We start from the raw sequence: 18409 nt of genomic DNA, 5'->3' as shown, positions 1-18409 counted from the left end.
TACACAGCCACACTGCTATTTTGAAATAAATTTGAAATAGCGGAGTGCTTATTTCAAATTTGGTAAACCTCATTCTACGAGGAATAGCACCAATTTTCAAACAGCTAATTTGAAATAAGCGCTGTGTAGACACTTATTTTGAAATAGGGGGCCTTCAGCCCTTTCCACTGTGCCCTGGTGGCCACTCTGGGCCAAACCAGGAAAACTTATCTCCTCTCCCGCAGCCAGGGAACCCTTAAAGGGGTAGACTCTGGCCACAGTGCATGTGCCAGCTTGAGGCCTGCCAGCAGTGGCTGCCCCTGACCTACTGGCCCCACAATGAGCCGGGCAGCCAGTGCCAGCCAGCTGTCCACCGCCCAGTCCCCCAGCTCCCAGGAGCCTGACAGGGTCCGGAGAAGATGGGCGCCTTCCTGATCCAGGGCAGAGATCATGGACCTTATTCAGGTTTGGGGGGGGATGCCCCCAACATTCATGATTTCCGCACTAGACGGAGGAACACGGCTGTCTATGGCAGGATAGCTGCCAACCTGGCCACCAAAGGCCACATGTAAACCCAGGAGCAGGTTTGCATGAAAATCAAGTTAGTACGGCGAGACCCCCAACCCTGAGCCCTGAGCTTTTCCTCCCACTTCTTCCCCTTGCTTTCCCCTTCCGGCTCCCTCCTCCCAGGTTTCCCCCTCCCCTCTCCAATCCTCTCCCACCTCCTTTCCCCTGTCTCACCAGAGTTTATCCCCCTCGCCCAGTTTTGTTAAATAAAGAGAGTTTATGAAAAAACACGTTTTTTATTTTACATTAGGAAGGGGCTTGGGGGGGGTAAGTGGAAGGTCGTGAGGAAGGAAGGAGGAACAAGCCCCCAGTGGGGCAGATCAGGGAGGCTCTTAGTGCTCCTCAGGGTGAAAGCTCTCCCGCAGGATCTCCTGGATACTGACAGCCCCCCGATGGACCTACCAGATGACAGTCCGCAGAAAGTGCAGCCATGCTCATAGCAAAGCGTCCATGAGAAACACCAGAGTGCCCAGGGGCAGCTCTGGCTCCATGTTGCAGAGTGCTATGGTGTCCCATGTGAGGGCAACCAGAGCACACAGAGACCAAATGCTTTGCTGTCCCTCAGTGAGGTAGGCAGGGAAACCTGAGCACCAACTGCCCAGGGTTCCGGCAAATTAACTGTTACTCCTCATGCAATTTGAGGGAAGGGTTTTGGATCAGACTACCGCGTCTACATGCGGCGAGTTAATTCAGGTGACTGGCATTTTAAAAAGGCGACCAGCCGCAAATATGCTAATCAAGCACCGGATATTTAAATCCCACGCTTCACTAACAACTTCGGTATGCTTCATTTGCCTCCCTAGTTCGAACTAGGGGGCAAGTGTAGACATACCCTTTCTCAGCTCCTACTTGCTAGAAACTGGCCAACGGAAGACGAGGGACTTTGCTGAGAGGTGGGGGCAATGCATAAAACCTCTCTCTTTCTCCTACTCTCGCTCCCCAGTTTCTAGAGCAGAGAGCAGCCAGCTGTTTGAAGTGTTGTGAACTGGTCTATGGTAAGGGTCCCGGTGAGGTGACCATGGGCCGGATCCGGCAGCCTGGTGGGCTGGATCTAGCCCGCTGGCTCCATCTTACCTACCCCCATCCTGGACCATGTCTAGGAGTCTTGTGTGGTACAGTAATAGAAATAAATAAAAGTAGCAGTCTCTAGAAGCCATCCTATAGCTTCTGCATACTTTTTGCAGGCTTTCTAATAGGCGCTGATGTCAATCCCTTTGAACCACAAGCTTTTGCATTCCTAGTGCTAAATCCATCACATCTCTTTTGACCATGGTGTCCAGTTTAAGTATTTCTATAAGGCATCTTATTGTGGACAAAATTAACAGTGTATTTAGAAACTAGCTTATTTTTGTCACTGCATCATTTATTTTAAGTATGCATGGCAGATGCCATGCAAGTTTGGTGTGAGCGGGAAGGAATATTTGATGTAAAATCCTGACACGTTTCCACCAAGAGCAAATGATCTTCATTAAAGGATAAAAACCACAAACAATGCTACAGAGTCATAAGATTGTTCAATGAACTGTAGAAAACCTGTGACAAATATTTCAAAATCAAAGTCAGGAATTACAAGGGTTATTTTCCATCAAATTTGTTCTTGCTATATGGTGCTCACAAAAACAATGATCAGACAAAAATATCCTTTTATGAAAATATGAAAATTGTGGACTTCATGAAATTACATTTGAACATGAATTTTAATAATGTGTTCAGAATCTAATATTTTGATATTTAAAAATGCAATTATAGGCCTTTGAGATATCTGTGACTATACAGGTGCAGAGTCATCTTGTTGAAACTGTGTAAAACACTAACCTCATGAGATATGGGAACCTTCCCTTGCTCATGTTAAAGGCATGTTGTTAACTTTGCTGATTAATCATCATGGATTGCAGTCCACTGACTCCTGGAATCTGTGCAACCCAAGGTTAGGTCTAGACTATACTCTTATCAGAAAAAGCTACGCAAATTGTACTCCACAATTCGCATAGCTTTTTCCAATTGATTTTCCAGAAAAGCCTCCTCTTTTGGCAGAGTCCTTATTCCTTGTAGAAGGAGGTATACAGGGCTCCCCGAAAGAGCGTGTTTGCTCTTCCACAAAGGAAGTGGAAGAACAAACGTGTTCCCTGGACGCGGCAGAGTTTTTCCGGGATACCTCTGTATCCCAGAAAAACCGGCAGTCTAGATATTATAAATCAGCCAGCCCAGCTGAAATGCTGTACTCAATTCATTTTACTAAGAGTTTACGAGTAACATTGATTGTAGCAGACACTGTGAAGCAAAGTAACAAGCAGATTAACATCTGGAGTAATAATTCTATTTTGTAGACCATAGTGCATAGAATAAGGTGTGGTAAGTAGGGGGAAGTACTTTCAGTAATCAACAAGACCTCAAAAGCATCTCTATACTGTTCTCTCTAAACAGAGACAGAACAGAAGAGACACAAATGAAACTCCATAAAATGACTGGACTTTCAAATTCCAAAAATTACATTTTGGCATTTTATTTCCCGCAAATCAGTGTCCCTGATGCAGCATATTCATTTATTCAGTAGCAAATTCTTCAAGAGACTTATATAAGTCCCTTGAATAGCTAAGAGAAGAGAGAAAAATGTGCAGGCTCATTAAACAACCTTCTGCCAGTACACTGATCAGGAAGAGACAATTAGGATGCTTGGTCTACATATTTGCATATTTTGTATACAAACAAGTGTCACAAGAGTTAAGGTCAATTGGAAACCAAGAGGAAGAAAAACATGCTCTGCAGCAACTTCTCTGGCCATCTCAGAAACAGAATCAAGACACTCCAGTTGAAGACAGATCTAGCTGTGTTTAGCCTGAAAGATAATAGATTGGATGTATGACCCTTGAGGGTGAAAGACCCTTAATGGGGGAGTGGAAGAAGATCCTTGCATGATAAAAAAAATGCATTTAAAAATCTAATTTAGTATTACAAAGATTATGTGATGGCTATCTCATTAAATAAAATGGCTATACCATTTAATGAACCAAGCCTGGGTCACTATAAAATGAAGTAAGCAAGCAAACTGCATCTGTATAAAGTTATATTGGGGATATATTATGGCTTTAGAGTCTTCTCAACCTATCTTTTCCCCTATTTTATTGGAAATCCAATTGTGTCACATTTCTCTCGTCTGGACAAAAGCAATTTCCAGTGAGCTTTTTCTTGTAAAAATTAAAGCAGCTATAAGTGCTATTGAAACTGGAAAACAGCAGGAATCCTGATTTTCATCCCCCAGTTAGAGACTTTGATTAAATGTTATTTTTTTTTTAAAACACTGTTTCACTGTAAGCTTTATAAAGAGTGCATTAAATAAAAAAAATACATGGATGGACATTTTTAGCTCTGGCCTCTGCACCACTACTCACTCTCACTTTCAGGAATAACTTTTATTAATATAATGCAATCATTTTTAAAGCCTTTTTGTCTCAGGGTAATATGGGAGTCTCCAGTGACTGGGTACGTCTGGACTGCAGAGTTTTTCCAGGATACCATCCAAGGAAAGCATCCACTCTTCCAGAAAAAAAAAATGTTGGAAAAGTGGACGTATTTTGTTGACATCTCTTTAAAACTTGTTTTACAAAAAAATAACAGATGTTCTGAAAGAGTTTTACCTGAAATTTGGCCCCGTGTAGACCAAATTTTGGGAAAGCCTCTTTTGGAAGTAAATCGGAAAAAGATACGCAAAATATGCAAATTATGTTTCTTTTTCCGATTTATCTTTGTAGTCTAGACATAGCCATAGATACACAAATGCTCTCAAAGTCTGGAAAACAGTGAAGACCTGACAACTTACTTCCACAAAGACAGCAGGATAAAGGTGAGCCTGTTGTCCAGCTTGCATGAGGTCAGGCAGCATTGAGAAGTAAGCTAAAATCTGGGTTCCTACTTTAAACTGGGTAAAGAAGAGACCACATAAACAGAATACTTGGCTCTTTTTCCAGAGCTGGTTGACAACAGGGAAGCACCCTCTCCTCCAGCTATAACATATTAAACAGAACATGAGCTGACTCCCCTGATAAATTAATCCTCCAGTGAGGTCACAATCCCATTTGAATCCCAAAGCCTTCAGATAAATGAGATTGGACAGTAAATTTTTGTTGCACCATAAAATGAGAGGCAATAAGAAGAACAGTTGCCCCATTAGTAACTCTTCTCTCTACTACAGTAGCCCCGAACTCCCTTCTGTTTCTTTCTGACACTCCAGAATTCATCACAAAAGCTGTCAGAATCATTGTGGAAAAGAGCATCTGTACTGACATTTCCTGAACTAAGAACCACCACAGGATCCTCTTTGTTAATACTAAGTTGCTTCAAAGGAGGTACACCACTGGGCTCTGGTACCTCCAGGAATACAATCTCAGACTAAAGTACAGAAAACAGTCACTCTGGTTTTTTTGAACCAACTGTGAATTTTGTAAGCCTACCTTACTACACTAGTTTTGAAAGAACATCAAGCAAAAGGGAGACAAGGCAGTTTCACATCTTCAGCTGTCAGAGAAAGAGTAAAGACAGAATAAATGTATCTGTGTATATGACATTTCTTTGAAATTCCCAGATTACTTCAAAGATGCACTCCACTTCACATTATAAAATCCTCATTTTCTTTTCTGTAACCATAGCAAATAATGCATAATTATTCAGAAAGACTTGCCTTGTGTGATACAACATTTTCTGGGTTAAACCTTGCATACATATAAGAGTTTTATATTTAAACTAATAATTAAAAAACAAAGACACAGGGCTAGATTTTCAGGGCGGTGAATGGCAAAGTATGGATACAATTCTTAATTGAACTATAGTTGTTAATTGAGCTCTAACATGCACGATACTATGTGTACCAGATTACTGATCCATGGTTTAAAAAATAAATAAAAAAGATATGGTTTAAGATGCCTGTTAAATTCTGTTATCTGAAGATTATCGTATCATACGTGAAAATATCTCATATGTAACAAGATAGATTATTTCTGTTAAGTAATATAAAATGTCTGAGTTACTTCCAAACAAAGAATCCTACAGTAGAGTCCCGATTATCCGATGTAAATGGAGCCGACAGGCAGTCGGATTAATGAAAATGTCAGATAATACGGAAACGGCCCAGGATGTGAACAAATTCTTCACTATATTGTGAGGGGGGTCCAGACCACTTTAGCCAGACCTCCCCTTAATCACTCCCTGCACCAGCTGTGCCCTGCGAGAGGCCCAGGGAGCTCCCACTCCGCTGTGGGCTGCCAGTACGCTGCGCCCCAGACAGCTCGGAGACAAAGCAGCCAACAATGGCCATGGCTTGACCCCTTCCCCACCTCCCGGCAGCAGTGCCAGCCCACACCCTGTGACCCCGCACGTGCCTTGTGGCTGGATCTCACGCACTGGTCCCCCCTGCTCACTGGAGTCAGGGCTGGGTTTGAAAGGGCCGCTGCTGCCCGGCCTAGTCCCCGCCGCGCAAAGGGAGGAGCAGGAGCAGGAAGCGGCGGCCAGGTGGCCCTGGAACAAGGCTGCAGGAGCCCCTGGAGAGCGACTCGGGCTGAGCATGGAGCAGTCTATGTGGCTTCCCCTGTGTCGCCCCCGTTGCACCCCTTCCCGCAACTGCTGCCCCTAAGAGGCCTGGTGACAAGAGGAAGGCCCCCAACTCCCCTCAGCACTCATCACCATGACAGGCAATGGAGTGGCCCAGGCACAGTGGGCTGAGACCAGAGTGCACTGACAGACAAAGTAGAAGTGGTATGGCTATGTCGGATAAAGCGGAAGGTCGGATAATCGGGACTCTACTGTATTTAGTAAAGTTCTATTACTGCAGGCTTTAAAACAAGAAATGTGATTACTGAAAAGCTAGTGGAAATAAAATTTCACCTGCTAAACATCTGTTCTTTGTATTAAATTTCTAAATTACTGCCCCTTCCATTTGATTATGAGGCAATCAGAAAGCTAACTGCTGGAAACAGGATTTTTCATGAAAGTATGGTGTACAAACAATGCCATGTTTTTGGCAATTTATTATTTTTTTAACCTCTCACATTTGTCACTTCACTATATCAGTCTTCCTGATGCACCTTGTGTGATTACTTTCCCAGCCAGACATGCCAACGTGTCAGTATTTTTGCAACAATGACATTTGGTTCCTCAGCACTCTCCTATGGCAATTGTGCCAACTTTGCTCTTCTGCAGGTGCCTAAGGGTACACTAAATGGTCAGATTGCTAATGACATAGACTAACAAGATGGATGAAGTTGGAGGGGCAAAGCTCTTCTTCAGGTCTCAATCTGGCTTTAAAGCTCGTCTCTCACATCAACAGAAGTTGGTCCAATGAAGGATATTACCTCACTTACCATGTATCTCTAATATCCTGGAACTAACACAACTACAACAGCATTGTGATGAGAGTCTTTCCCCCAGACATCAATTTTTATTTGGTGGCAGATCCTGGGATTTATTTTGCTGTTTGTTCTCTCGTATGCTTCCTTTATTTTTAGTATGTCATATTAACTTATTTTCTTATGGGCAAAAAAGTCAAACGGTCAGAATTTGGAAGCCTGTGCATAATAGAAAAGTCTTCTGTTTTGCTAAGCAAATAGTTTTTGAAGATTTTTCTTCTAAAATGAGAGCGATGAGGGAAAAACACCTACCTAGCAAAATGCATCTTTTCTTCATATGACATTCTAGAAATCTGAGAAATTAATCAAAGGAATTTTCCAGTGGCAAGGGTCACAGAATTATTTTGCACACAAGTTGAGAGACTATCAATAGCATGATTCATTCTCATTCAATCTGCAGTATGCTTGTAATTAGCAAGTAAATATTTCCTGAATTTCACACTTGTTAAGAGTCTCAAATCTAGACTCAAGGTACAATTTTGTTCAGATTTGATCCTCTGAAAAGGTATATGCCAGACTTTCAGGTGTGAACAATACTGTATCACTTGTAGCCAGATACTGTACTTCTTTATAAGTAGCTAGGGCTGTCTCACAATTCTAACTCACCTCAATCTGGTCATTCAGACACCAATCAAGTTAATATGGCAATGCAGAGTGGTCACATCTATCCTTCGCATCTTTATAACTATTACTCCTGAATCAAACAAAACAAGTGAAATTGAGATCCACAAGGACAGAGTTACTATCTTCTCTGTTATCCTCTGAACATCACTCTAGCCACAGTTTTCCTAGACAATAGATAACTTGAGGAAACTAGAGAAGACTTTTGCTTCAATTCAATGCAATCTCTCTCTAGTGAAAAAAGTTCATATAAATAGGAGTGCATTTCACTTGGTTTAGACTCTGTCTCAACAGTGAGTCAAGGGTTTTAAAGCTCTCAACACTTTCATATTGTTATATTCAACAGTACAGAATAAATCAAAGTCTAGTTTTGAAGCATGGAATCTGGAATTGACATAACATTTCTCATGGTACTTTGAAACAAAGTATTTGGAAAGGAGAAAGGCTGGAAAATGTGTTTCTTTTTACATAAAACGTTTGGCAAAAATAAAACTAAACAAAATACATTTTTGGTGGGAAGTCAAAATTTTCATATGCTTACTTGAAACATTCATTTTGTCAAAAGTTAAGTTTTCTGCCACCAGTTTCAAAAAAAATTTTTTTGACTAGCCCAACAGGAAATACAGAATTTCTTAAGTAAAAATGTCTGATTTAGACATGTTCCAGAACTTCTGAAAATCCAGCTAGATGGAAAAACTTTTAGAAGATTTCAAATGAATGTTCTCTGTGGTATGAGCCTTATATAAACACCTGTTCAATTACATCCCAAGTGATTTTAAATTACTTTAAGCATATAGGAAGTTCTTTAGTATGACCATTGAAAACTATACATTATAACATGCTTAAAATATACATTCAAATTCGTAATATTCTAAAAATTGAACAACATTAAGGAGTTTGGATTTTTACAATATCTTTCAAAGGCTCTCATAGCATTTTACAAATGCTAGTTAATAATATCTCACAAAAGCCTTCTGAACTAGGTGGAGGAACAATACTCTCAATTGGTGTGCACACTTTTTCTGTATTGCAATTTTCAGATTTCCAACATCAGGAAAAAAATGCAATTAACTCCTTTGTATAAATCTGCCCATCACTGAATTGTTTTTAAGTTAATGAAAAAGAAAGTTGTGCCTGGAGGGAATGCAAACACAGAATCCCTGTTTATCTGCAACAGCAGGCAAGAGCAATCATAGATTAGCACAATCTGTGAATAAATCTTCTATTAACTCCCTATTTACACAGCCAAATGCCATGTATTTTCAATGAATTTTGAGTCATTTGTATCATTTCCAATAACATCAAAATAGAGTAGATTATTAATTTCTTAAACCAAAAGCACTGGGACACACTCATCTGTAGGATGGAATAGAGGTCAAACTGCCCCAGCTTTGCTACTTGTAATTCTAGTCCAGTAGAGCAGGCTGCATAGAGGTTCTTGGGGGCTCAATACAAAATATGAAACCAACGCACCTCACTTTATTCACCCTAAGACTGAGTCCCAAAGAGGCCTATTAATTAATAAGAGAGATTAAGACTTGGATTTTTCAGTTTAAAAAAGAGGAGACTAAGGGGGAATATGATAGAGGTCTATAAAATCATGACTGGTGTGGAAAAAGTAAATAGGGAAAATTATTTACTTATTTCCACAATCTAATAACTAGGGGTCACCAAATAAAATGAATAGGCAGCAAGTTTAAAATAAACAAAAGGAAGTTTTTCTTCACTCAGCACACAGTCAATCTCTAGAACTCCTTGCCAGAGGATGTGGTGAAGACTGGAACTTTAACAGGGTTCAAAAAGAGCTAGATAGATTCATGGAGGTTAGGTCCATCAATGGCTATTAGCCCAGATGGGGTAGGAATGGTGTCCCTAACCTCTGTCTGGAAATGGATGAGGGAGAGGGATCACATGTTGATTACTTGTTGTGTTCCCTGCCTTTGGGACATCTGGTATTGGCCACCATCGGCAGACAGGATACTGGGCTAGATGAACCTTTGGTCTGACCCAGTATGGCCGTTCTTCTGTCCTAATTTTATGTCACAGTCTCAACTAGGCTACTCCTGTGGTGCTTTGCCAGATCAGAGCCAAAGCGATGAGCACCTTGAAGAATCAAGCAATGGTGTTAAGTAAAATGCCTAACCATACGTTTTCAGGTGAAAGACTCTTGGAAATGTAGGACTATTATGATATTTGGGCAGTGATTCTGGTCAGGCTTTTCACCCTCTTCCCTTCTGAATTAAATTGGAAAGATTATTGAACTGCAGATGAGTGCACCTTTAGTACTTCAAAAAAGACAATAATATTTATCTTTAATGTAGTAAAGATAAAAGGTTAAAAAAGATTCATACCACAGACTACCATGTGCTAGTTCAAAACCTTTCGCTATGCAGGCTGTAAACACACTGGCTACGTCTACACTGGCCCCTCTTCCGTAAGGGGCATGTAAATTTCAAGAGTCGTCGTAGGGAAATCCGCGGGGGATTTAAATATCCCCCGCGGCATTTAAATAAAAATGGCCGCCGCTTTTTTCCGGCTTTTAAAAAAGCCGGAAAAGAGCGTCTAGACTGGCCCCGATCCTCCGGAAAAAGCGCCCTTTTCCGGAGGGTCTTATTCTTACTTTGAAGTAAGAATAAGACCCTCCGGAAAAGGGCGCTTTTTCCGGAGGATCGGGGCCAGTCTAGACGCTCTTTTCCGGCTTTTTTAAAAGCCGGAAAAAAGCGGCGGCCATTTTTATTTAAATGCCGCGGGGGATATTTAAATCCCCCGCGGATTTCCCTACGACGACTCTTGAAATTTACATGCCCCTTACGGAAGAGGGGCCAGTGTAGACGTAGCCACTATGTGTAAGTTGATTTGCACATTTAGGGGATTTTGTTTATTTTTAATACATACATACAAGAAAGTAATCTATTATTATAATTATTAATGAATCAACTGAACCAGATACTATTAAAGGGAATCTCAAGAAATCAATCATTTGTTCTGTTTAATATTATTTGAGCAACAGGCTGTAAACTAAAATTACTACAGGCTCATATTAAAAGAACATTTTTCTCAGCCACCCTGTGAAGAAACCTCACTGGTGTCTGGGATAATTCTTCGTGACATTGTGAGAGGCGTGGCTACTTAAGAAAGACTTGGAAATGAACCACTACTCCTCCAGATCAAGAAGAGACAGTTCAGATGGTTGAGGCACCTAATTAAGAATACCCCCCTGAGAGCCTTCTTTGGGCACTCTACCAGGCACATCCCAATGGGAGGAGTCTGACCCAGGACATACTGGAGGGATTATATCAACCAGCTAGCCTGGGAACACAGGGAAATCCTCCAAGAGGAGCTGGAATCTGTTGCAGAAGAAAGCAAGGTCTGATCCTCTCTATCCTCCATGTTGCCAGTACAACTCTTACCAAGAAAAGCAGCATGCAAGGAAAAAGAACAAGAAGGACATTTCCCCCCACTAATATTTGTTAAATTGTAAATATCCCTGGCATTTCCACTTAATTGTCCAACACTCAAAAACAAAAACAGATACAAAACACGTGTATATCATGAAATCATTACATCTTCCTAAAAGTATAGGCTGCATTAACCTTAGAGAAATGTCCTTTCTGGGGGGGAAAAAAATAACAAAAGAAATATCCTCATGACCGATTCAAACAGATATACAATTCTGAATATACAACTCTTCCTTCCCATATGACATTTTTGTTCCATATAGATTCACAAATTCTTTGATGACAAAACTGTGAATTCTAATGAGAGTTTTGATTAAAACTTATTCATATGCTTTTAAGACTGCTTTGACTGGTGTCGAAGAGCTTAAAAATCCTGAAGCTTTCTCTCTGAAGTTGTGATATAAAATACCTAAACAAATAATCTCAGTTCACAAAGTCAGCAGTCTTATGTAGAAAATTTAATCTACATCACAAAAAAAGATCTTTATAGCTCTCAGGATTTTACAGACCTTAGTTGGTAAATGAGTGCATGTGCTAGAACATAGCTCACACTAAATAACATAAAAAACCAATTTAATAAAACACTATATTTCTCTGGACATGGAGGTCCTACAGAGTGCAAACTGTATAGGCTTTTAAAAAGTGGGGCATAAATGTTATGTACTGCAGGGTCCCCTTTTGTGTTTTGTCTGAAGTCTAACACATCCACACAATGGGAAAATTCTTTCTTAGTTCAGTTGTGACATACATGCTCCTGTCATAAGAAAACGAGCAAATCATATCCCACAATCTTTTTTACCTATTAAAAACTAAATCTCCACTCCATTTCAGTGGAATCCTCATATCTTCTAATCAACTTAAATGCCCACTCAGTTTATATCTGCATACCTATACATTGTCAATGGAACATTGGGAAGTGCTAATTTTAATAATTTAAAAATAAGACACATCATATTGAAATTATTAAAACTAACAGTATTTCATGCATGAATAAAGTGTGTTTTAAAAAACTCTGCTAAGTGAAAACCAATTTTCATGAGACAGGTGTGCCTTTTAACTGATAACCTACAGACTAAAATTCCTGCCAAATGTTAAGTTTCTAATACCTTCTGCTGAGGCTAAACAGCGGTTTAAAAAAAAAACTACCATTATTATTTCTTAACATGAAATCTTCATTGTTTTCCCCTATTCATTCCATACTTGAAAATGGATCGATCCCTTCCGATTAAACTTCTTGGAGGAGCGGGAACTGCTCCCTGGCTCAGATTCACATCAAAGTTCATCCAAGACCATTATTAACAACTGAAATTCACCCTTTGTAATGGAAGTGCTCAAGCAACTGTATCTGTATGTATCATTACAGTTGATGTACGGAAGTGTTTTGTTCGTAACAGAGAACTAACCTGGAAAAACACACTTTATGTACATTCATTAAAACCGAAGACTCAGAGGGTCGCCATGTTAGTCTGTATCTACAAAACTGAGGAGTCTGTGGCACCTTAGAGACTAACAGATTTATTAGGGCATAAGCTTTTGTGGATAAAACCCACATCATCAGGTAAGGGGAGTGGAGTTTAGAGAGGCCTGGGCATATACGAGAAAACAAAACAAAGAGAGTACTCATTCCTAAAAATGTCTCTAAACTATTATGTAACAATCAACCATACCAAGTCAAAAAAAGTTATATTTCTGAGTGCGCTTGGTTTGAAGATAGATTTTAAAATTTGATTTTAAGTATGATTAAAAGTTATGTGATTAAATTCTTCCACATTATAAAATTCAAAGGCAAAACTCCACTCTCATATAAGCATGCACAGCTCCTATTCATATCTGAAGGCAAAATTCGGGATTTTCTCACAGTACATTTGAAAGCAAGACTACATCTCTGTGGGTTAATGCTTGTCTGTTAACCTATGTTAGAGGGGGGCTAACTACGGCCTGCGGGCCTGGATCAAGCCGTTTGGTCCAGCCCTGGAACTCTTGCTGGGGCGCAGTGCCAGGATGACCTTGCCAGGAGGATTCAGCCCACCTCCTGGGCAGGCAGCGCAATGGAGCAGCTAGCTCTGGTCTCTTTCCTTTGGGTTCCCAGCCCCCAGCCTCAGCTTCTGAAGCCCCTGAGCAGCACAGTCACAGTGCCACAAGCCCCACTGCTCTGGGTGGTACAGTTGCAGCCCCAGCCAGACAGTGAAATTGCAGCACCTGAGTGGTACAGTCAGGGGGTGTGGATAAGGGCTGTCCCTAAGCATACATAAAACACTTCGCTGTGTAGGCCACATGAAAATTTTGGGGCACTGGTTAGAAGCCACGTGGAGTCAGAGGGAAAGCCCTTAGACCCAGGCCCTAACCGAAGATACATCGGGAGTGGGGGATAAAAAGAGAGGGGAAGGGAAGCCCAATCCCCTAGCAGAAGCTGCCCACAGAAGCTGGGGGAGGGAAGCCCTGAACTCCAGGAGAAGCTGCGCTGGTGTAGCCAGACACAAAACCCCATCTTGTTTTTCCACGAGCCCCATCTTGTTTCCCCCCCCCCAGAGAGCAAGAGAAAGGCAGTCAGCCTTTGATGCCCTGGGAACACAGGTTTGCTGCCTGTCCCTGACTCTACCATAAACAGAAACCAGACAGTAAATGGGCTAGCTGACGACCAGGGGCCTCCCGTCGCCCTGATGGCTAGTACCAGTAATTGACACGCCTGCACTGTCCCAGAGAGGAATCTTCGCCCATCACATACCAGAGGTACCCATTGTCTGCATTTTCCCAGGTGTGAATTATGCTTTGCACCCTTCGTGGGAAACTTGGCATTCAAAGCCATTTTTCCTAATTGACCACTTGAGCCCAGGAAGAAGCCTACATGACCCAAGGGGTATAAAAGAGGTTCAGCAGCCCACCCCATTTGAGCTCCAATCATCTATACCTGCTGGCAGGTATTGATTGTCTCCCGAGGTCTGTGGGACGCCCAACCTCGCCCTACTTCTTCCCGAGGGATTGAGAGAAAGACGCGGGCCACGCCAAGTCTGGAACGCAGGGGTGAGAATATATACCTGCTATGTGTCTATTTTGCATGCATTTAATAAGAGCTCAGAGAACCAAAGGGTTTCATGGTACCTGTAAGTGACTTATTAGTGTAATTTCTGTCCTGTCCTTTGTAGTGTCTGTGTTATCTGTAACACAGTAGTAGCATTTAACAGCTAAGTTTACCCTGTAACAATAAAATAGTAACTGTTTAAGCTTTAACCTGACTCCTTCAGTTGCTATAACAGAACCAAGCACAATTTAAAAGAACTTCAGCCGGTCATAAGGGACTCACTGCCCTGACCGTCGGCTGACAGCTGGGCATGGGCCTATTTGCATAGAGCCCCATAAAGTGTAGACAGCCCTGGTGGGGAGCAGGAGTGTGGGCTAGAGAGTGGAGGATGGGGGAATCAAGGGGTAGGGAATGGGGGAATTGAGAGGGGATGGGGAGCAGAGGGGTTGGTTAGAGGGCAGGGATCTGGGGGAGGGGGATTGGATAGGAGGTTGACTGACTGAGGAAACAAAATCTCTCTCAGTCTTTCCTATGTGGCCCTCCATACAATTTCTATACCCAATGTGGCTCTCAGGACAAAAAGCATGACCATCCCTGTCCTACATTACTGAAACACTTACTAAAATAATAAAGCTTCAGGGGGTAGCCAAGTTAGTCTGTACAGGTAAACTGAAAAACAAAACAAAGAGTCTGGTAGCACTTTATAGACTAACAAAACATGTAGATGGTATCATGAACTTTTATGGGCACAGACCACTTCTGCTATGACCACGAAAGCTCATGATACCATCTACATGTTTTGCTAGTCTATAAAGTGCTACCAGACTATTTGTTGTTGTTTCAGTTTAAAATAATAAAATAAGTTTTATTCAGTTAAAATATAAACATTTTAGAATGCACTTACTGGAAAGGCGTAAACAGAAATGATAATGTTGTTTCCTTCTTCTGAGTCATCTTAACCTGCAACCAAAATATGAAATCAATGAACATAAAAGCTGTAACTAAAAATGAAAGCTGGTGAAGTGATTAGGTTAAAATATTACAGGTTCTTAATGCTGTAAAGAAACAACAAAGGTCTATTTCTTTCCACAAGGGATGGGGTTTTCTACTCTTGTAAATAAAGATACACACAGCGTATCTCTAAAGATTCAATCGTGCTCTTAGAAAGGCAAATGGGAGCCATCTACCAGAAATTTTCATAGTAGGATTTCCACAGTGTACAAGGTGGGGAAAAATAATCTATTCATAATAGATTTTGATGTTTATTGAGTGGCTCCACTTTGAGCACAGAGTCACTGAAACACAATTGAGGAACTGAATCAAAGATTTGATCATACTTAAACACTGGTATTGACTCCAACAGGAACTAATGCACTACTGTAAAGATGTGAAATGATGCTACTGAACTTCTCAAACTGGCTGTACACAAAAGTGGGAGGCTTTGATGAAATCATAGTCACACAGCCTATAGGCCCTTGAAAACAACTTTCAGGCTTCTTCAGTTTGACCTGGGGCTTAATGAATGCATACAAGCAAGGGAATTTCTAATATGCTGTTCCCAAGATCTGACAGCTTGAAGCAACCATCTTCTATATACTTCATATTCATTCAAGACAAAATCCTCCCCCAGGAAACACAAAAAGTGGTCAGGTCAGTCCATCATAGGAAACTTATGGACACACTTGGCATCTCTTTAAGCTGTTAAGCTACTTCCCATTAATTTTTTTAGTTATATGACTTTTCCTTCAAAAACACAACCAAAGCCCCTAAAATAAGCTAGGAAACAGGAAATTTAACACTAAAAAAAGATAGGATAAGAGTTAATGATAGCAAAGAAACAGGAACAACATGGGAGAGTGAGATGGGAAAGGGAGGGGAGGAAACCTTATTCACTAAAGAGGCAAATGTACCTGAAAACAGTGAAGTACACCATCAAAGTAATAGTGAAGAAATAAAGGCTAAGGGGGAAGGTTGGCTTAAGGTATACAACTTCAGCTATGTAAATAATGGAGCTGGAGTTAACGTACCTTAAGCTGAGCTTGGCACCATCTCCACAGTGGGAGGTCAATATAGGAAACACTCCTGTTGACTTCCCTTATTCCTCATGACAATAAGGAATACTGGCATCGACAGGGGGTGCCCTCCACGTTCAATTTAGAGGGTCTTTACTAAACCCACTTGTGACGGACCCAGCAGGGTCCGCACTAGGAGCGGGGGAAGCCCCCCCTCCTGAGCGGGAAGCGACCGCCGTACGCGGCAGAAAGCCGCTCGGCGCTGCGCCGCCGGCCCCGCCGCGGCAGAAAGCGGGGGCGGGCGCACGCCGGGGAAAGCAGTGGAAGCCCTGGGCCGCCAAGAGACTCCTGGTCAGGGCGCCACGGTTTGCGTCCCGGGGCGGAGCCACGGGCGCACCCCGGCTGGAGACGGATCAGAGAGCCCCGGAGGAGGCGGGGCTTATGCCCCAGACGTCACCCGCCCGCGACCATAACCGGGGCGAGGAGACGCTCAGGGGAGGGGGAGCGAGAGGGCAGCCATCCTGGCTTCCCAGCACCCCAAGCACCCGGCCTTCCGGGCAACAAAGGGAGACGACGCAAGCATCTGGCGACTCGCCCTGGGATGGGCACGGCGTCTGCAACGGGGTGAGTGATTTGACCTTGCGCAGGAGTGGAAGGAGCCCGAGGCGGGACCGTTCTGGCACCCTTGGGCAGGCGAGTTTCGGGCGGCTGCCCCATCTGCCGTGGGGGTATTGCTTTAAAGCACCCACCCACTTAGGGCCTCGGGCTGGGACCCGGTGGTGAGGGCGGGGTGAGGGGTGATCGCACCCGGCCCCCTGCTCACTTACGGACCCCAGATACAGGAACAACTAGACTCGCAGAGGCGGTGGGTTCGCGGAGCCCTACCCCACTCCGCCGGCCCCGTCCCGGGGCGTGGGGGGTAGCGGGGTGTGGAGCTCGCACCCTTAAAACCCGCCATACCACTAAATCGAACTCCGGAAGATTGATCACCTGAGCATCGATCCTCCAGTAAATGGAGATGTGAAGGGGGAGAGGTGGGAGAAGAGAGAAAGTTGAGACTCTTATTGATCATTATGCTTCATGAGCAGATAGATACTTGTCACCTTCTGACAAAGCGGCGAGGAGTCCTGTGGCACCTTATAGACTAACTGAAGTGTAGGAGCAGAAGCTTTCATGGGCAAAGACCCACTTCGTCAGAGGCTTGTCATTTTTTAAATTCAAACATCAAATTTTCAATCTTATGTAGATCTGCTTTACATGTGATTTTCCCTTTACTCTGAATTCCAATATGCCATCATCAAAATGTTGTCTTCGCTTTAAATACTATACTGAAGTAGCTTTTAAAGAGAGAGGTATGAAATATTTTTCATTTCAAATGTTTATTTGAATGTTAATTTATTTACCTTAAACTGCTCAAGAATCTGAACAGCATTTGTAAACATACTCTCAGCTTTGAAATGAGCACTATTATTCAGATAGTCCAAAAGCAGAATTCCCTGCAAACGTTAAACATGAAATAACAAGAATTCTTCTGACAAATTGAACAGAGCCCTCACTTTTGATCAATAGCAACCTACTTATCCTTTCATATATCACAATTAAATTTAGGGCAAATTTCTGCCCTCACTTAAGCAAGCATTTCGGAATTGACTTCAATTTTAACTGCATACACAGCCACAAAGCCCAACTGAACACTTAGAAATTAAATTCTCTACTGTCAGTATAACACACAACAATCATTACTGAATTTCATTTATACTCAGTGAAATAAAAAGAATTATTCAAACACGTTAATGTTTTTTTAAATTCAAACATTAAATTTTCAATCTTATGTAGATCTGCTTTACATGTGATTTCCCCTTTACTCTGAATTCCAATATGCCATCATCAAAATGTTGTCTTCGCTTTAAATACTATACTGTAGTAGCTTTTAAAGAGAGATATGAAATATTTTTCATTTCAAATGTTTATTTGAATGTTAATTTATTTACCTTAAACTGCTCAAGAATCTGAACAGCATTTGTAAACATACTCTCAGCTTTGAAATGAGCACTACTATTCAGATAGTCCAAAGGCAGAACTCCCTGCAAACGTTAAACATGAAATAACAAGAATCATATTTCATCCAAAGACAGAGAAAACAAAGTAAAACTAGTTACAATGACTCAAATTGCTATTATGTCTCAGAGGGATAGCCACGTTAGTCGGTATCTTTAAAAACAACTAATAGTCCTGTGGCACCTTGGAGACTAACAAAAATATATAGTATCATGAAGTGGGTAAAACCCACTTCATCAGATGAGTTTGAGTAGACATAACAGAAACCAAGAGATACATAAAAGCAAAAGTAGTACCTGT

The 18409-nt window shown here is 41.9% G+C and overlaps 1 protein-coding gene across 6 annotated transcripts in view; it reads right to left on the bottom strand.

Moving 5' to 3' along the window:
- The window catches only part of PIGN (phosphatidylinositol glycan anchor biosynthesis class N), a 165545-nt gene that overhangs the window by 77484 nt on the left and 69652 nt on the right, over positions 1–18409 (bottom strand). For 5 of the 6 annotated variants that reach the window (XM_075921388.1, XM_075921390.1, XM_075921393.1 and 2 more), the window contains exons 11-12: positions 18043–18135; positions 14944–14999 (exon numbers count right to left, since the gene is read on the bottom strand). In XM_075921388.1, coding sequence (XP_075777503.1) covers positions 14944–14999; positions 18043–18135 — 149 coding nt within the window. The remainder of the gene's footprint in view (positions 1–14943; positions 15000–18042; positions 18136–18409) is intronic. The other variant, XM_075921391.1, reaches the window with a different exon arrangement.

Source organism: Pelodiscus sinensis, chromosome 2 (assembly GCF_049634645.1).
Source record: "Pelodiscus sinensis isolate JC-2024 chromosome 2, ASM4963464v1, whole genome shotgun sequence".
NCBI lineage: Eukaryota > Metazoa > Chordata > Testudines > Trionychidae > Pelodiscus > Pelodiscus sinensis.
This window is presented reverse-complemented; position numbering and strand designations above follow the sequence as displayed.